The sequence below is a fragment of the Oncorhynchus masou genome, chromosome 8 (genome assembly GCF_036934945.1).
Source record: "Oncorhynchus masou masou isolate Uvic2021 chromosome 8, UVic_Omas_1.1, whole genome shotgun sequence".
NCBI classification, from domain to species: Eukaryota; Metazoa; Chordata; class Actinopteri; order Salmoniformes; family Salmonidae; genus Oncorhynchus; species Oncorhynchus masou.
In genome coordinates this window covers 2,600,478-2,621,461 of record NC_088219.1, presented here as the reverse complement: position 1 = coordinate 2,621,461, position 20,984 = coordinate 2,600,478, and the positions used below count along the sequence as shown (strand labels likewise).

Sequence of the window (20,984 nt, the reverse complement as noted above, 5' to 3'; positions counted from 1 at the left end):
CCGTCCGTCCGTCCGTGCCTCCCTCTTCCTCTCCCCCTTCTCTCCACCGCCCCCACGCCTCTCTCCAGTCGGTTCGGCACCCCTGAGGACCTGAAGAGGTTGGTGGACACCGCCCACTCTTTGGGGATCACCGTCCTATTGGATGTGGTACATAGCCACGCCTCCAGTAACACAGCTGATGGGCTGAATAAGTTTGACGGGACAGACTCATGCTTCTTCCACTCTGGGCCTCGGGGACACCACCCACAGTGGGGCTCACGCCTCTTCAACTACCAGAGGTAAGGAAACGCTCGTCACCTCCCCTCAGACACCACCCACAGTGGGGCTCACGCCTCTTCAACTACCAGAGTCACGTCCACTCAGACACAAAAAGTCACTGGACTGTGTTGGACTGGTATTCATTATAAACAGACCTCCAGTCTGTGTCTCTGTGTTGGACTGGTATTCATTATAAACAGACCTCCTGTCTGTGTGTTGGACTGGTATTCATTATAAACAGACCTCCTGTCTGTCTCTGTGTTGGACTGGTATTCATTATAAACAGACCTCCTGTCTGTCTCTGTGTTGGACTGGTATTCATTATGAACAGACCTCCTGTCTGTGTGTTGGACTGGTATTCATTATAAACAGACCTCCTGTCTGTGTCTCTGTGTTGGACTGGTATTCATTATAAACAGACCTCCTGTCTGTGTCTCTGTGTTGGACTGGTATTCATTATAAACAGACCTCCAGTCTGTGTCTCTGTGTTGGACTGGTATTCATTATAAACAGACCTCCTGTCTGTGTCTCTGTGTTGGACTGGTATTCATTATAAACAGACCTCCAGTCTGTGTGTTTGGACTGGTATTCATTATAAACAGACCTCCAGTCTGTGTCTCTGTGTTGGACTGGTATTCATTATAAACAGACCTCCTGTCTGTGTCTCTGTGTTGGACTGGTATTCATTATAAACAGACCTCCAGTCTGTGTCTCTGTGTTGGACTGGTATTCATTATAAACAGACCTCCTGTCTGTGTTGGACTGGTATTCATTATAAACAGACCTCCTGTCTGTCTCTGTGTTGGACTGGTATTCATTATAAACAGACCTCCTGTCTGTGTTGGACTGGTATTCATTATAAACAGACCTCCTGTCTGTGTTGGACTGGTATTCATTATAAACAGACATCCTGTCTGTGTGTTGGACTGGTATTCATTATAAACAGACCTCCAGTCTGTCTCTGTGTTGGACTGGTATTCATTATAAACAGACCTCCTGTCTCTGTGTTTGGACTGGTATTCATTATAAACAGACCTCCTGTCTCTGTGTTGGACTGGTATTCATTATAAACAGACCTCCTGTCTCTGTGTTGGACTGGTATTCATTATAAACAGACCTCCTGTCTCTGTGTTGGACTGGTATTCATTATAAACAGACCTCCAGTCTGTGTCTCTGTGTTGGACTGGTATTCATTATAAACAGACCTCCAGTCTGTGTTGGACTGGTATTCATTATAAACAGACCTCCAGTCTGTGTCTCTGTGTTGGACTGGTATTCATTATAAACAGACCTCCAGTCTGTCTCTGTGTTGGACTGGTATTCATTATAAACAGACCTCCAGTCTGTGTCTCTGTGTTGGACTGGTATTCATTATAAACAGACCTCCTGTCTCTGTGTTGGACTGGTATTCATTATAAACAGACCTCCAGTCTGTGTCTCTGTGTTGGACTGGTATTCATTATAAACAGACCTCCTGTCTCTGTGTTGGACTGGTATTCATTATAAACAGACCTCCAGTCTGTCTCTGTGTTGGACTGGTATTCATTATAAACAGACCTCCTGTCTGTGTCTCTGTGTTGGACTGGTATTCATTATAAACAGACCTCCTGTCTCTGTGTTGGACTGGTATTCATTATAAACAGACCTCCTGTCTGTGTGTTGGACTGGTATTCATTATAAACAGACCTCCTGTCTCTGTGTTGGACTGGTATTCATTATAAACAGACCTCCAGTCTGTGTCTCTGTGTTGGACTGGTATTCATTATAAACAGACCTCCTGTCTGTCTCTGTGTTGGACTGGTATTCATTATAAACAGACCTCCAGTCTGTGTCTCTGTGTTGGACTGGTATTCATTATAAACAGACCTCCTGTCTGTGTGTTTGGACTGGTATTCATTATAAACAGACCTCCAGTCTGTGTCTCTGTGTTGGACTGGTATTCATTATAAACAGACCTCCTGTCTGTGTCTCTGTGTTGGACTGGTATTCATTATAAACAGACCTCCAGTCTGTGTCTCTGTGTTGGACTGGTATTCATTATAAACAGACCTCCTGTCTGTGTCTCTGTGTTGGACTGGTATTCATTATAAACAGACCTCCAGTCTGTGTGTTGGACTGGTATTCATTATAAACAGACCTCCTGTCTGTGTCTCTGTGTTGGACTGGTATTCATTATAAACAGACCTCCAGTCTGTGTCTCTGTGTTGGACTGGTATTCATTATAAACAGTCCTCCAGTCTGTGTCTCTGTGTTGGACTGGTATTCATTATAAACAGACCTCCTGTCTGTGTCTGTGTTGGACTGGTATTCATTATAAACAGACCTCCAGTCTGTGTTTCTGTGTTGGACTGGTATTCATTATAAACAGACCTCCAGTCTGTGTCTCTGTGTTGGACTGGTATTCATTATAAACAGACCTCCTGTCTCTGTGTTGGACTGGTATTCATTATAAACAGACCTCCAGTCTGTCTCTGTGTTGGACTGGTATTCATTATAAACAGACCTCCTGTCTGTGTCTCTGTGTTGGACTGGTATTCATTATAAACAGACCTCCAGTCTGTGTGTTGGACTGGTATTCATTATAAACAGACCTCCAGTCTGTGTCTCTGTGTTGGACTGGTATTCATTATAAACAGACCTCCTGTCTGTGTCTCTGTGTTGGACTGGTATTCATTATGAACAGACCTCCTGTCTGTGTGTTGGACTGGTATTCATTATAAACAGACCTCCAGTCTGTCTCTGTGTTGGACTGGTATTCATTATAAACAGACCTCCAGTCTGTGTCTCTGTGTTGGACTGGTATTCATTATAAACAGACCTCCTGTCTGTGTGTTGGACTGGTATTCATTATAAACAGACCTCCTGTCTGTGTCTCTGTGTTGGACTGGTATTCATTATAAACAGACCTCCAGTCTGTCTCTGTGTTGGACTGGTATTCATTATAAACAGACCTCCTGTCTGTGTCTCTGTGTTGGACTGGTATTCATTATAAACAGACCTCCTGTCTGTGTCTCTGTGTTGGACTGGTATTCATTATAAACAGACCTCCTGTCTGTGTCTCTGTGTTGGACTGGTATTCATTATAAACAGACCTCCTGTCTGTGTCTGTGTTGGACTGGTATTCATTATAAACAGACCTCCTGTCTGTGTCTCTGTGTTGGACTGGTATTCATTTAACCCTGAAGGCACCAACACAGGTACATTTTGATCCATCAGAAAAGTTAGGACTTTAAGAATCTAGTTATGAGAATTTAAGAATCTAGTTATGAGAATTTAAGAATCTAGTTATGAGAATTTAAGAATCTAGTTATGAGAATTTAAGAATCTAGTTATGAGAATTTAAGAATCTAGTTATGAGAATTTAAGAATCTAGTTATGAGAATTTAAGAATCCAGTTATGAGAATTTAAGAATCCAGTTATGAGAATTTAAGAATCTAGTTATGACGTTGCGACCACTATAACTAAACCTAATAATACATATTTAGCTTCTACCAGGTGGAGTCTTATCTTTCCGATGCCACAGGAACTGAGCTGAGTCCCGTAGCGTTTTGAAGTGAGAGGTGAAAGTGTGATACACCGGAGCCCATATCAATTATAGTCCCATACTGGAGCCCATATCAATTATATTCCCATACTGGAGCCCATATCAATTATAGTCCCATACCTGAGCCCATATCAATTATATTCCCATACCTGAGCCCATATCAATTATATTCCCATACCGGAGCCCATATCAATTATATTCCCATACCGGAGCCCATATCAATTATATTCCCATACCGTAGCCCATATCAATTATAGTCCCATACCGGAGCCCATATCAATTATATTCCCATTACTTAGCCCATATCAATTATATTCCCATACCTGAGCCCATATCAATTATATTCCCATACCGTAGCCCATATCAATTATATTCCCATTACTTAGCCCATATCAATTATATTACCATACCGGAGCCCATATCAATTATATTACCATACCTGAGCCCATATCAATTATAGTCCCATACCGGAGCCCATATCAATTATATTCCCATTACTTAGCCCATAGCAATTATATTCCCAGACCGGAGCCCATATCAATTATATTCCCATACCTGAGCCCATATCAATTATATTCCCATACCGGAGCCCATATCAATTATAGTCCCATACCGGAGCCCATATCAATTATATTCCCATACCTGAGCCCATATCAATTATATTACCATACCGGAGCCCATATCAATTATATTCCCATACCGGAGCCCATATCAATTATAGTCCCATACCTGAGCCCATATCAATTATATTCCCATTACTTAGCCCATATCAATTATATTCCCATTACTTAGCCCATATCAATTATAGTCCCATACCGGAGCCCATATCAATTATATTCCCATACCTGAGCCCAAATCGCTAATTTCTGTTTTCTCAGCCTCGAGTATCACAGAAACACAACCCTTTTGACTGAATAAAGAAATTAATAATTGTTCAAGTGGCTCTGGATGTAATTAATCAAAACCATCGGTGGAAAAACGTTTGAAACCTTTTGAAACATCGAATTTGACTAAATGTGTGAAAAAGGTTGAAATGAAAGTGTCTCTATTGGACAGAGACTATTTTCGCCCCCATTTATAATGTGTGTAAAAACACAACAACCATCTTGCTGTTTTTTTTTAGGGTTAAGTATGTAAATCCCTGTTTGTTCCAAACGATGTGTCTGGACCATTTAGATGTACAACAATCCCCCAGACACACACTTACACACACACATCTTCTCAACCATTCGTTACCACACAACAATCCCCCAGACACACACTTACACACACACATCTTCTCAACCATTCGTTACCACACAACAATCCCACAGACAGACAGACAGACAGACAGACAGACAGACAGACAGACAGACAGACAGACAGACAGACAGACAGACAGACAGATCTGAACCATTCATTACCACACAACAATCCCACAGACAGACAGACAGACAGACAGACAGACAGACAGACAGACAGATCTGAACCATTCATTACCACACAACAGACAGACAGACAGACAGACAGACAGACAGACAGATCTGAACCATTCATTACCACACGACAGACAGACAGACAGACAGACAGACAGACAGACAGACAGATCTGAACCATTCATTACCACACGACAGACAGACAGACAGACAGACAGACAGACAGACAGACAGACACAGACAGACAGACAGACAGACAGATCTGAACCATTCATTACCACACAACAGACAGACAGACAGACAGACAGACAGACAGACAGACAGACAGACAGACAGACAGATCTGAACCATTCATTACCACACAACAGACAGACAGACAGACAGACAGACAGACAGATCTGAACCATTCATTACCACACAACAGACAGACAGACAGACAGACAGACAGATCTGAACCATTCATTACCACACAACAGACAGACAGACAGACAGACAGACAGACAGACAGACAGACAGACAGACAGACAGACAGACAGATCTGAACCATTCATTACCACACAACAGACAGACAGACAGACAGACAGACAGACAGATCTGAACCATTCATTACCACACAACAGACAGACAGACAGACAGACAGACAGACAGACAGACAGACAGATCTGAACCATTCGTTTCCACACAACAATCCCCCAGTCGCTGGGTTTCAAACGCTTCGTGTATTCTGATGTTTTATCTCTGTGTGTATATTATATATATATATATATATCTATTTAGCTTAATATTTATTTATTCACTTATCTGGAGCCGTTTTTGATTGAATTAATTGGCGTTTCCTTTCTGTGTTTGAAGCCTTTGTTATTGTTTTCCTTTTGGCTGTTTGTCTAGGACCAATTATGGGTGGATACACTCGGGGGTGTGTGTGTGTGTGTGTGTGTGTGTGTGTGTGTGTGTGTGTGTGTGCGCGTGGTTTATTAGGCTTTGTGGCTCTAATGTATTGATTTCTCTTTGAGGTCTTTCATCCTTCCCTCTGTTTGTGTGTGTGTGTGTGTGTGCGTGTGTGCGTGTGCGTGCGCGCCAGGCTCATTTAAAGTGTCCTCCACAGTTGACAAAGCTCCAGACAGCAGAAAGATGCCCTCTTTCTCTTTCAATTACTCTCACGTTCTCTGTTCCTCTGTCCCGCTCTTCTCTCTCTCGTTCTCTCTGTCCCGCTCTTCTCTCTCACCTTCTCTCTGTCCCGCTCTTCTCTCTCACCTTCTCTCTGTCCTCCGCTCTTCTCTCTCTCGTTCTCTCTGTCCTCCGCTCTTCTCTCTCTCGTTCTCTCTGTCCTCCGCTCTTCTCTCTCTCATTCTCTCTGTCCTCCGCTCTTCTCTCTCTCTCATTCTCTCTGTCCCGCTCTTCTCTCTCACCTTCTCTCTGTCCCGCTCTTCTCTCTCACCTTCTCTCTGTCCCGCTCTTCTCTCTCACCTTCTCTCTGTCCCGCTCTTCTCTCTCTCATTCTCTCTGTCCTCCGCTCTTCTCTCTCTCATTCTCTCTGTCCCGCTCTTCTCTCTCACCTTCTCTCTGTCCCGCTCTTCTCTCTCACCTTCTCTCTGTCCCGCTCTTCTCTCTCTCGTTCTCTCTGTCCTCTGCTCTTCTCTCTCTCGTTCTCTGTCCTCCGCTCTTCTCTCTCTCGTTCTCTCTGTCCTCCGCTCTTCTCTCTCTCGTTCTCTCTGTCCTCTTCTCTCTCTCGTTCTCTCTGTCCTCCGCTCTTCTCTCTCTCGTTCTCTCTGTCCTCTGCTCTTCTCTCTCTCGTTCTCTGTCCTCCGCTCTTCTCTCTCTCGTTCTCTCTGTCCTCTGCTCTTCTCTCTCTCGTTCTCTCTGTCCTCCGCTCTTCTCTCTCTCGTTCTCTCTGTCCTCTGCTCTTCTCTCTCGTGTTCTCTCTGTCCTCCGCTCTTCTCTCTCTCGTTCTCTCTGTCCTCTGCTCTTCTCTCTCTCGTTCTCTGTCCTCCGCTCTTCTCTCTCTCGTTTTCTCTGTCCTCCGCTCTCTCATTCTCTGTCCTCCGCTCTTCTCTCTCTCGTTTTCTGTCCTCCGCTCTCTCATTCTCTCTGTCCTCCGCTCTTCTCTCTCTCGTTCTCTCTGTCCTCGGCGCTTCTCTCTCTCACGTTCTCTGTTCCACTGTCCTCCGCTCTTCTCTCTCACGTTCACACTCGTTTGCCTTTCTCGCTCTGTCAATCACTATACCTGTTCTCTCTTTCTCCATCTGTATATCTTCTGTTCTCAATCACTCGCTCACCCTCTCTCTGACCCTCTCTCTGACCCTCTCTCTGACCCTCTCTCTTAATCTTTCTCTGACCCTCTCTCTGACCCTCTCTCTCACCCTCTCTCTGACCCTCTCTCTGACCCTCTCTCTGACCCTCTCTCTGACCCTCTCTCTCACCCTCTCTCTCACCCTCTCTCTTAATCTTTCTCTCACCCTCTCTCTCACCCTCTCTCACATGTGAAACCATTTTTTTTGTTTTTTTGGGGGGTTTTGGACACGCGTGTCGATATTTCACAAAGTTTTACGTGGATATTTCTCACATGATGAGGCTCTGCTACAGTCTGTTATCCAACTAGCCACTCTGCTACAGTCTGTTATCCAACTAGCCACTCTGCTACAGTCTATTATCCAACTAGCCACTCTGCTACAGTCTGTTATCCAACTAGCCACTCTGCTACAGTCTGTTATCCAACTAGCCACTCTGCTACAGTCTGTTATCCAACTAGCCACTCTGCTACAGTCTATTATCCAACTAGCCACTCTGCTACAGTCTGTTATCCAACTAGCCACTCTGCTACAGTCTGTTATCCAACTAGCCACTCTGCTACAGTCTGTTATCCAACTAGCCACTCTGCTACAGTCTGTTATCCAACTAGCCACTCTGCTACAGTCTGTTATCCAACTAGCCACTCTGCTACAGTCTGTTATCCAACTAGCCACTCTGCTACAGTCTGTTATCCAACTAGCCACTCTGCTACAGTCTGTTATCCAACTAGCCACTCTGCTACAGTCTGTTATCCAACTAGCCACTCTGCTACAGTCTATTATCCAACTAGCCACTCTGCTACAGTCTGTTATCCAACTAGCCAGTCTGTTATCCAACTAGCCACTCTGCTACATGATGAGGCTCTGCTACAGTCTGTTATCCAACTAGCCACTCTGCTACAGTCTGTTATCCAACTAGCCACTCTGCTACAGTCTGTTATCCAACTAGCCACTCTGCTACAGTCTGTTATCCAACTAGCCATTCTGCTACAGTCTGTTATCCAACTAGCCACTCTGCTACAGTCTGTTATCCAACTAGCCACTCTGCTACATGATGAGGCTCTGCTACAGTCTGTTATCCAACTAGCCACTCTGCTACAGTCTGTTATCCAACTAGCCTCTCTGCTACATGATGAGGCTCCCTCACCTAACCCTCACCTGGGATTATAACCCTCACCTAACCCTCACCTGAGATTATAACCCTCACCTGAGATTATAACCCTCACCTGGGATTATAACCCTCACCTGAGATTATAACCCTCACCCTCACCTGGGATTATAACCCTCACCTAACACTCACCTGGGATTATAACACTCACCTAACCCTCACCTGGGATTATAACCCTCACCTGAGATTATAACCCTCACCTGGGATTATAACCCTCACCTAACACTCACCTGGGATTATAACCCTCACCTAACACTCACCTGGGATTATAACCCTCACCTAACCCTCACCTGAGATTATAACCCTCACCTGGGATTATAACCCTCACCTAACCCTCACCTGAGATTATAACCCTCACCTAACCCTCCCCTGGGATTATAACCCTCACCTAACCCTCACCTGGGATTCTAACCCTCATCTAGGATTATAACCCTCACCTAACCCTCACCTGAGATTATAACCCTCACCCTCACCTGGGATTATAACCCTCACCTAACACTCACCTGGGATTATAACCCTCACCCAACCCTCACCTGAGATTATAACCCTCACCTAACCCTCCCCTGGGATTATAACCCTCACTTAACCCTCACCTAGGATTATAACCCTCACCCTCACCTGGGATTATAACCCTCACCTAACTCTCACCTGAGATTATGACCCTCACCAAACCCTCCCCTGGGATTATAACCCTCACCCTCACCTGGGATTATAACCCTCACCCTCACCTGGGATTATAACCCTCACCCTCACCTGGGATTATAACCCTTACCCTCACCTGGGATTATAACCCTCACCTGGGATTATAACCCTCACCTAACCCTCACCTGGGATTCTAACCCTCATCTAGGATTATAACCCTCACCCTCACCTGGGATTATAACCCTCACCTAACACTCACCTGGGATTATAACCCTCACCTAACCCTCACCTGAGATTATAACCCTCACCTAACCCTCCCCTGGGATTATAACCCTCACTTAACCCTCACCTGGGATTATAACCCTCACCTGGGATTATAACCCTCACCTAACTCTCACCTGAGATTATGACCCTCACCAAACCCTCCCCTGGGATTATAACCCTCACCCTCACCTGGGATTATAACCCTCACCCTCACCTGGGATTATAACCCTCACCCTCACCTGGGATTATAACCCTCACCTGGGATTATAACCCTCACCTGGGATTATAACCCTCACCTAACCCTCACCTGGGATTATAACCCTCACCTAACACTCACCTGGGATTATAACCCTCACCTAACCCTCACCTGAGATTATAACCCTCACCTGGGATTATAACCCTCACCTAACCCTCACCTGAGATTATAACCCTCACCTAACCCTCCCCTGGGATTATAACCCTCACCCTCACCTGGGATTATAACCCTCACCCTCACCTGGGATTATAACCCTCACCTAACCCTCCCCTGGGATTATAACCCTCACCTAACCCTCACCTGGGATTATAACCCCCACCTAACCCTCCCTTGGGATTATAACCCTCACCTAACCCTCCCCTGGGATTATAACCCCCACCTAACCCTCCCCTGGGATTATAACCCTCACCTAACCCTCCCCTGGGATTATAACCCTCACCTAACCCTCACCTGGGATTATAACCCTCACCTAACCCTCACCTGGGATTATAACCCTCACCTAACCCTCACCTGGGATTATAACCCTCACCTGGGATTATAACCCTCACCTGGGATTATAACCCTCACCGAACCCTCCCCTGGGATTATAACCCTCACCGAACCCTCCCCTGGGATTATAACCCTCACCTAACCCTCCCCTGGGATTATAACCCTCACCGAACCCTCCCCTGGGATTATAACCCTCACCTAACCCTCCCCTGGGATTATAACCCTCACCTAACCCTCCCCTGGGATTATAACCCTCACCTGGGATTTGAACTCACAACCCTATTGGTTCAGGGCATTCTGATCTTCCTGCTGCGTCACCACGTCTGCGACTGATTTCACCTGTATCCCTACACTTTGCACTTCAAAATACAGTCAAACTATTATCATTTTCTTAGTGATTCAGGAGTAACATTAAACAGGATAATATAGCAACATAAGACAACTATACAGATATCCCTCAAATTACTGAAATAAGTATATATATATAAATATATAAAATCAATGATGACAGAAAAGTCAGATTAATTTATATCTAAAATAGCAGTGGAGACTCTTTTGCCAAGTGCGGCATAGAGACGTGATGTCAGTCGTTCACATGTGTTCACTTCCGCGTGTGAATTGTCGAATTTGCAGTTTTAGTTTCAAATATTGTCACGTTAGTTTCATGGTATCACATGTTAAAATGTTGCATCCCCACATTGTCGCATTTGTTTCACAATCTTCTGCATATGTAGTTGTCATGTTAACACATGCGTTTACATGTTGTCATGTGAAATTCATGTGGTTTTTCCACAAACACACAGCTCTTGGTACACCACTGGGTAATTACACTTTCACAGAATGAAGAAGAGAGCGAGAGGAAGCACAGAAACCCAGTTGACTGAACAACTTCTAACAGACTGTGGTTGAGGTGTTCAGGGCATATGGATTATAGTTGGATAACAGACTGTAGCAGAGTGGCTAGTTGGATAACAGACTGTAGCAGAGTGGCTAGTTGGATAACAGACTGTAGCAGAGTGGCTAGTTGGATAACAGACTGTAGCAGAGTGGCTAGTTGGATAACAGACTGTAGCAGAGTGGCTAGTTGGATAACAGACTGTAGCAGAGTGGCTAGTTGGATAACAGACTGTAGCAGAGTGGCTAGTTGGATAACAGACTGGCTAGTTGGATAACAGACTCTAGCAGAGTGGCTAGTTGGATAACAGACTGTAGCAGAGTGGCTAGTTGGATAACAGACTGTAGCAGAGTGGCTAGTTGGATAACAGACTGTAGCAGAGTGGCTAGTTGGATAACAGACTGTAGCAGAGTGGCTAGTTGGATAACAGACTGTAGCAGAGTGGCTAGTTGGATAACAGACTGTAGCAGAGTGGCTAGTTGGATAATAGACTGTAGCAGAGTGGCTAGTTGGATAATAGACTGTAGCAGAGTGGCTAGTTGGATAACAGACTGTAGCAGAGTGGCTAGTTGGATAACAGACTGTAGCAGAGTGGCTAGTTGGATAACAGACTGTAGCAGAGTGGCTAGTTGGATAACAGACTGTAGCAGAGTGGCTAGTTGGATAACAGACTGGCTAGTTGGATAACAGACTGTAGCAGAGTGGCTAGTTGGATAACAGACTGTAGCAGAGTGGCTAGTTGGATAACAGACTGTAGCAGAGTGGCTAGTTGGATAACAGACTGTAGCAGAGTGGCTAGTTGGATAACAGACTGTAGCAGAGTGGCTAGTTGGATAACAGACTGGCTAGTTGGATAACAGACTGTAGCAGAGTGGCTAGTTGGATAACAGACTGGCTAGTTGGATAATAGACTGTAGCAGAGTGGCTAGTTGGATAACAGACTGTAGCAGAGTGGCTAGTTGGATAACAGACTGGCTAGTTGGATAACAGACTGTAGCAGCGTGGCTAGTTGGATAACAGACTAGCAGAGTGGCTAGTTGGATAATAGACTGTAGCAGAGTGGCTAGTTGGATAACAGACTGTAGCAGAGTGGCTAGTTGGATAACAGACTGTAGCAGAGTGGCTAGTTGGATAACAGACTGTAGCAGAGTGGCTAGTTGGATAACAGACTGTAGCAGAGTGGCTAGTTGGATAACAGACTGTAGCAGAGTGGCTAGTTGGATAACAGACTGTAGCAGAGTGGCTAGTTGGATAACAGACTGGCTAGTTGGATAATAGACTGTAGCAGAGTGGCTAGTTGGATAACAGACTGTAGCAGAGTGGCTAGTTGGATAACAGACTGGCTAGTTGGATAATAGACTGTAGCAGAGTGGCTAGTTGGATAACAGACTGTAGCAGAGTGGCTAGTTGGATAACAGACTGTAGCAGAGTGGCTAGTTGGATAACAGACTGTAGCAGAGTGGCTAGTTGGATAACAGACTGTAGCAGAGTGGCTAGTTGGATAACAGACTGTAGCAGAGTGGCTAGTTGGATAACAGACTGGCTAGTTGGATAACAGACTGTAGCAGAGTGGCTAGTTGGATAACAGACTGTAGCAGAGTGGCTAGTTGGATAACAGACTGTAGCAGAGTGGCTAGTTGGATAACAGACTGGCTAGTTGGATAACAGACTGTAGCAGAGTGGCTAGTTGGATAACAGACTGGCTAGTTGGATAACAGACTGTAGCAGAGTGGCTAGTTGGATAACAGACTGTAGCAGAGTGGCTAGTTGGATAACAGACTGGCTAGTTGGATAACAGACTGTAGCAGAGTGGCTAGTTGGATAACAGACTGGCTAGTTGGATAATAGACTGTAGCAGAGTGGCTAGTTGGATAACAGACTGTAGCAGAGTGGCTAGTTGGATAACAGACTGGCTAGTTGGATAATAGACTGTAGCAGAGTGGCTAGTTGGATAACAGACTGTAGCAGAGTGGCTAGTTGGATAACAGACTGTAGCAGAGTGGCGAGTTGGATAACAGACTGGCTAGTTGGATAATAGACTGTAGCAGAGTGGCTAGTTGGATAACAGACTGTAGCAGAGTGGCTAGTTGGATAACAGACTGTAGCAGAGTGGCTAGTTGGATAACAGACTGGCTAGTTGGATAACAGACTGGCTAGTTGGATAACAGACTGTAGCAGAGTGGCTAGTTGGATAACAGACTGTAGCAGAGTGGCTAGTTGGATAACAGACTGTAGCAGAGTGGCTAGTTGGATAACAGACTGTAGCAGAGTGGCTAGTTGGATAACAGACTGTAGCAGAGTGGCTAGTTGGATAACAGACTGTAGCAGAGTGGCTAGTTGGATAACAGACTGTAGCAGAGTGGCTAGTTGGATAACAGACTGTAGCAGAGTGGCTAGTTGGATAACAGACTGTAGCAGAGTGGCTAGTTGGATAACAGACTGTAGCAGAGTGGCTAGTCGGATAACAGACTGTAGCAGAGTGGCTAGTCGGATAACAGACTGTAGCAGAGTGGCTAGTCGGATAACAGACTGTAGCAGAGTGGCTAGTTGGATAACAGACTGTAGCAGAGTGGCTAGTTGGATAACAGACTGGCTAGTTGGATAACAGACTGTAGCAGAGTGGCTAGTTGGATAACAGACTGGCTAGTTGGATAATAGACTGTAGCAGAGTGGCTAGTTGGATAACAGACTGTAGCAGAGTGGCTAGTTGGATAACAGACTGGCTAGTTGGATAATAGACTGTAGCAGAGTGGCTAGTTGGATAACAGACTGTAGCAGAGTGGCTAGTTGGATAACAGACTGTAGCAGAGTGGCTAGCTGGATAACAGACTGTAGCAGAGTGGCGAGTTGGATAACAGACTGGCTAGTTGGATAATAGACTGTAGCAGAGTGGCTAGTTGGATAACAGACTGTAGCAGAGTGGCTAGTTGGATAACAGACTGTAGCAGACTGGCTAGTTGGATAACAGACTGGCTAGTTGGATAACAGACTGGCTAGTTGGATAACAGACTGTAGCAGAGTGGCTAGTTGGATAACAGACTGTAGCAGAGTGGCTAGTTGGATAACAGACTGTAGCAGAGTGGCTAGTTGGATAACAGACTGTAGCAGAGTGGCTAGTTGGATAACAGACTGGCTAGTTGGATAACAGACTGTAGCAGACTGGCTAGTTGGATAACAGACTGTAGCAGAGTGGCTAGTTGGATAATAGACTGTAGCAGAGTGGCTAGTTGGATAACAGACTGTAGCAGAGTGGCTAGTTGGATAATAGACTGTAGCAGAGTGGCTAGTTGGATAACAGACTGTAGCAGAGTGGCTAGTTGGATAATAGACTGTAGCAGAGTGGCTAGTTTGATAACAGACTGGCTAGTTGGATAACAGACTGGCTAGTTGGATAACAGACTGTAGCAGAGTGGCTAGTGTGATAATAGAGTGTAGCAGAGTGGCTAGTTGGATAATAGACTGTAGCAGAGTGGCTAGTTGGATAACAGACTGTAGCAGACTGGCTAGTTGGATAACAGACTGTAGCAGAGTGGCTAGTTGGATAACAGACTGTAGCAGAGTGGCTAGTTGGATAACAGACTGGCTAGTTGGATAACAGACTGTAGCAGAGTGGCTAGTTGGATAACAGACTGTAGCAGAGTGGCTAGTTGGATAACAGACTGTAGCAGAGTGGCTAGTTGGATAACAGACTGTAGCAGAGTGGCTAGTTGGATAACAGACTGTAGCAGAGTGGCTAGTTGGATAACAGACTGTAGCAGAGTGGCTAGTTGGATAATAGACTGTAGCAGAGTGGCTAGTTGGATAATAGACTGTAGCAGAGTGGCTAGTTGGATAACAGACTGTAGCAGAGTGGCTAGTTGGATAACAGACTGTAGCAGAGTGGCTAGTTGGATAACAGACTGTAGCAGAGTGGCTAGTTGGATAACAGACTGTAGCAGAGTGGCTAGTTGGATAACAGACTGGCTAGTTGGATAACAGACTGTAGCAGAGTGGCTAGTTGGATAACAGACTGTAGCAGAGTGGCTAGTTGGATAACAGACTGTAGCAGAGTGGCTAGTTGGATAACAGACTGTAGCAGAGTGGCTAGTTGGATAACAGACTGTAGCAGAGTGGCTAGTTGGATAACAGACTGTAGCAGAGTGGCTAGTTGGATAACAGACTGTAGCAGAGTGGCTAGTTGGATAACAGACTGTAGCAGAGTGGCTAGTTGGATAACAGACTGTAACAGAGTGGCTAGTTGGATAACAGACTGGCTAGTTGGATAACAGACTGTAGCAGAGTGGCTAGTTGGATAACAGACTGGCTAGTTGGATAATAGACTGTAGCAGAGTGGCTAGTTGGATAACAGACTGTAGCAGAGTGGCTAGTTGGATAACAGACTGGCTAGTTGGATAACAGACTGTAGCAGCGTGGCTAGTTGGATAACAGACTAGCAGAGTGGCTAGTTGGATAATAGACTGTAGCAGAGTGGCTAGTTGGATAACAGACTGTAGCAGAGTGGCTAGTTGGATAACAGACTGTAGCAGAGTGGCTAGTTGGATAACAGACTGTAGCAGAGTGGCTAGTTGGATAACAGACTGTAGCAGAGTGGCTAGTTGGATAACAGACTGTAGCAGAGTGGCTAGTTGGATAACAGACTGTAGCAGAGTGGCTAGTTGGATAACAGACTGTAGCAGAGTGGCTAGTTGGATAACAGACTGTAGCAGAGTGGCTAGTTGGATAACAGACTGGCTAGTTGGATAACAGACTGTAGCAGAGTGGCTAGTTGGATAACAGACTGTAGCAGAGTGGCTAGTTGGATAACAGACTGGCTAGTTGGATAATAGACTGTAGCAGAGTGGCTAGTTGGATAACAGACTGTAGCAGAGTGGCTAGTTGGATAACAGACTGGCTAGTTGGATAATAGACTGTAGCAGAGTGGCTAGTTGGATAACAGACTGTAGCAGAGTGGCTAGTTGGATAACAGACTGTAGCAGAGTGGCTAGTTGGATAACAGACTGTAGCAGAGTGGCTAGTTGGATAACAGACTGTAGCAGAGTGGCTAGTTGGATAACAGACTGTAGCAGAGTGGCTAGTTGGATAACAGACTGTAGCAGAGTGGCTAGTTGGATAACAGACTGGCTAGTTGGATAACAGACTGTAGCAGAGTGGCTAGTTGGATAACAGACTGTAGCAGAGTGGCTAGTTGGATAACAGACTGTAGCAGAGTGGCTAGTTGGATAACAGACTGGCTAGTTGGATAACAGACTGTAGCAGAGTGGCTAGTTGGATAACAGACTGGCTAGTTGGATAACAGACTGTAGCAGAGTGGCTAGTTGGATAACAGACTGTAGCAGAGTGGCTAGTTGGATAACAGACTGTAGCAGAGTGGCTAGTTGGATAACAGACTGGCTAGTTGGATAATAGACTGTAGCAGAGTGGCTAGTTGGATAACAGACTGGCTAGTTGGATAATAGACTGTAGCAGAGTGGCTAGTTGGATAACAGACTGTAGCAGAGTGGCTAGTTGGATAACAGACTGGCTAGTTGGATAACAGACTGTAGCAGCGTGGCTAGTTGGATAACAGACTAGCAGAGTGGCTAGTTGGATAATAGACTGTAGCAGAGTGGCTAGTTGGATAACAGACTGTAGCAGAGTGGCTAGTTGGATAACAGACTGTAGCAGAGTGGCTAGTTGGATAACAGACTGTAGCAGAGTGGCTAGTTGGATAACAGACTGTAGCAGAGTGGCTAGTTGGATAACAGACTGTAGCAGAGTGGCTAGTTGGATAACAGACTGTAGCAGAGTGGCTAGTTGGATAACAGACTGGCTAGTTGGATAACAGACTGTAGCAGAGTGGCTAGTTGGATAACAGACTGTAGCAGAGTGGCTAGTTGGATAACAGACTGGCTAGTTGGATAACAGACTGTAGCAGAGTGGCTAGTTGGATAACAGACTGGCTAGTTGGATAATAGACTGTAGCAGAGTGGCTAGTTGGATAACAGACTGTAGCAGAGTGGCTAGTTGGATAACAGACTGGCTAGTTGGATAATAGACTGTAGCAGAGTGGCTAGTTGGATAACAGACTGTAGCAGAGTGGCTAGTTGGATAACAGACTGTAGCAGAGTGGCTAGTTGGATAACAGACTGTAGCAGAGTGGCTAGTTGGATAACAGACTGTAGCAGAGTGGCTAGTTGGATAACAGACTGTAGCAGAGTGGCTAGTTGGATAACAGACTGGCTAGTTGGATAACAGACTGTAGCAGAGTGGCTAGTTGGATAACAGACTGTAGCAGAGTGGCTAGTTGGATAACAGACTGTAGCAGAGTGGCTAGTTGGATAACAGACTGGCTAGTTGGATAACAGACTGTAGCAGAGTGGCTAGTTGGATAACAGACTGGCTAGTTGGATAACAGACTGTAGCAGAGTGGCTAGTTGGATAACAGACTGTAGCAGAGTGGCTAGTTGGATAACAGACTGGCTAGTTGGATAACAGACTGTAGCAGAGTGGCTAGTTGGATAATAGACTGGCTAGTTGGATAATAGACTGTAGCAGAGTGGCTAGTTGGATAACAGACTGTAGCAGAGTGGCTAGTTGGATAACAGACTGGCTAGTTGGATAATAGACTGTAGCAGAGTGGCTAGTTGGATAACAGACTGTAGCAGAGTGGCTAGTTGGATAACAGACTGTAGCAGAGTGGCGAGTTGGATAACAGACTGGCTAGTTGGATAATAGACTGTAGCAGAGTGGCTAGTTGGATAATAGACTGGCTAGTTGGATAATAGACTGTAGCAGAGTGGCTAGTTGGATAACAGACTGTAGCAGAGTGGCTAGTTGGATAACAGACTGGCTAGTTGGATAATAGACTGTAGCAGAGTGGCTAGTTGGATAACAGACTGTAGCAGAGTGGCTAGTTGGATAACAGACTGTAGCAGAGTGGCGAGTTGGATAACAGACTGGCTAGTTGGATAATAGACTGTAGCAGAGTGGCTAGTTGGATAACAGACTGTAGCAGAGTGGCTAGTTGGATAACAGACTGTAGCAGAGTGGCTAGTTGGATAACAGACTGGCTAGTTGGATAACAGACTGGCTAGTTGGATAACAGACTGTAGCAGAGTGGCTAGTTGGATAACAGACTGTAGCAGAGTGGCTAGTTGGATAACAGACTGTAGCAGAGTGGCTAGTTGGATAACAGACTGTAGCAGAGTGGCTAGTTGGATAACAGACTGTAGCAGAGTGGCTAGTTGGATAACAGACTGTAGCAGAGTGGCTAGTTGGATAACAGACTGTAGCAGAGTGGCTAGTCGGATAACAGACTGTAGCAGAGTGGCTAGTCGGATAACAGACTGTAGCAGAGTGGCTAGTCGGATAACAGACTGTAGCAGAGTGGCTAGTTGGATAACAGACTGGCTAGTTGGATAATAGACTGTAGCAGAGTGGCTAGTTGGATAACAGACTGTAGCAGAGTGGCTAGTTGGATAACAGACTGGCTAGTTGGATAATAGACTGTAGCAGAGTGGCTAGTTGGATAACAGACTGTAGCAGAGTGGCTAGTTGGATAACAGACTGTAGCAGAGTGGCTAGCTGGATAACAGACTGTAGCAGAGTGGCGAGTTGGATAACAGACTGTAGCAGAGTGGCTAGCTGGATAACAGACTGTAGCAGAGTGGCGAGTTGGATAACAGACTGGCTAGTTGGATAATAGACTGTAGCAGAGTGGCTAGTTGGATAACAGACTGTAGCAGAGTGGCTAGTTGGATAACAGACTGTAGCAGACTGGCTAGTTGGATAACAGACTGGCTAGTTGGATAACAGACTGGCTAGTTGGATAACAGACTGTAGCAGAGTGGCTAGTTGGATAACAGACTGTAGCAGAGTGGCTAGTTGGATAACAGACTGTAGCAGAGTGGCTAGTTGGATAACAGACTGTAGCAGAGTGGCTAGTTGGATAACAGACTGGCTAGTTGGATAACAGACTGTAGCAGACTGGCTAGTTGGATAACAGACTGTAGCAGAGTGGCTAGTTGGATAATAGACTGTAGCAGAGTGGCTAGTTGGATAACAGACTGTAGCAGAGTGGCTAGTTGGATAATAGACTGTAGCAGAGTGGCTAGTTGGATAACAGACTGTAGCAGAGTGGCTAGTTGGATAATAGACTGTAGCAGAGTGGCTAGTTTGATAACAGACTGGCTAGTTGGATAACAGACTGGCTAGTTGGATAACAGACTGTAGCAGAGTGGCTAGTGTGATAATAGAGTGTAGCAGAGTGGCTAGTTGGATAATAGACTGTAGCAGAGTGGCTAGTTGGATAACAGACTGTAGCAGACTGGCTAGTTGGATAACAGACTGTAGCAGAGTGGCTAGTTGGATAACAGACTGTAGCAGAGTGGCTAGTTGGATAACAGACTGGCTAGTTGGATAACAGACTGTAGCAGAGTGGCTAGTTGGATAACAGACTGTAGCAGAGTGGCTAGTTGGATAACAGACTGTAGCAGAGTGGCTAGTTGGATAACAGACTGTAGCAGAGTGGCTAGTTGGATAACAGACTGTAGCAGAGTGGCTAGTTGGATAACAGACTGTAGCAGAGTGGCTAGTTGGATAATAGACTGTAGCAGAGTGGCTAGTTGGATAATAGACTGTAGCAGAGTGGCTAGTTGGATAACAGACTGTAGCAGAGTGGCTAGTTGGATAACAGACTGTAGCAGAGTGGCTAGTTGGATAACAGACTGTAGCAGAGTGGCTAGTTGGATAACAGACTGTAGCAGAGTGGCTAGTTGGATAACAGACTGTAGCAGAGTGGCTAGTTGGATAACAGACTGGCTAGTTGGATAACAGACTGTAGCAGAGTGGCTAGTTGGATAACAGACTGTAGCAGAGTGGCTAGTTGGATAACAGACTGTAGCAGAGTGGCTAGTTGGATAACAGACTGTAGCAGAGTGGCTAGTTGGATAACAGACTGTAGCAGAGTGGCTAGTTGGATAACAGACTGTAGCAGAGTGGCTAGTTGGATAACAGACTGTAGCAGAGTGGCTAGTTGGATAACAGACTGTAGCAGAGTGGCTAGTTGGATAACAGACTGTAGCAGAGTGGCTAGTTGGATAACAGACTGGCTAGTTGGATAACAGACTGTAGCAGAGTGGCTAGTTGGATAACAGACTGGCTAGTTGGATAATAGACTGTAGCAGAGTGGCTAGTTGGATAACAGACTGTAGCAGAGTGGCTAGTTGGATAACAGACTGGCTAGTTGGATAACAGACTGTAGCAGCGTGGCTAGTTGGATAACAGACTAGCAGAGTGGCTAGTTGGATAATAGACTGTAGCAGAGTGGCTAGTTGGATAACAGACTGTAGCAGAGTGGCTAGTTGGATAACAGACTGTAGCAGAGTGGCTAGTTGGATAACAGACTGTAGCAGAGTGGCTAGTTGGATAACAGACTGTAGCAGAGTGGCTAGTTGGATAACAGACTGTAGCAGAGTGGCTAGTTGGATAACAGACTGTAGCAGAGTGGCTAGTTGGATAACAGACTGTAGCAGAGTGGCTAGTTGGATAACAGACTGTAGCAGAGTGGCTAGTTGGATAACAGACTGGCTAGTTGGATAACAGACTGTAGCAGAGTGGCTAGTTGGATAACAGACTGTAGCAGAGTGGCTAGTTGGATAACAGACTGGCTAGTTGGATAATAGACTGTAGCAGAGTGGCTAGTTGGATAACAGACTGTAGCAGAGTGGCTAGTTGGATAACAGACTGGCTAGTTGGATAATAGACTGTAGCAGAGTGGCTAGTTG

The 20,984-nt window shown here is 45.4% G+C and overlaps 1 protein-coding gene across 2 annotated transcripts in view; it reads left to right on the top strand.

Moving 5' to 3' along the window:
* gbe1a (glucan (1,4-alpha-), branching enzyme 1a) overlaps window positions 1–20,984 on the top strand; it is a 188,667-nt gene that overhangs the window by 68,541 nt on the left and 99,142 nt on the right. For both annotated transcript variants that reach the window (XM_064971318.1, XM_064971317.1), the window contains exon 7: window positions 69–278. In XM_064971318.1, coding sequence (XP_064827390.1) covers window positions 69–278 — 210 coding nt within the window. The remainder of the gene's footprint in view (window positions 1–68; window positions 279–20,984) is intronic.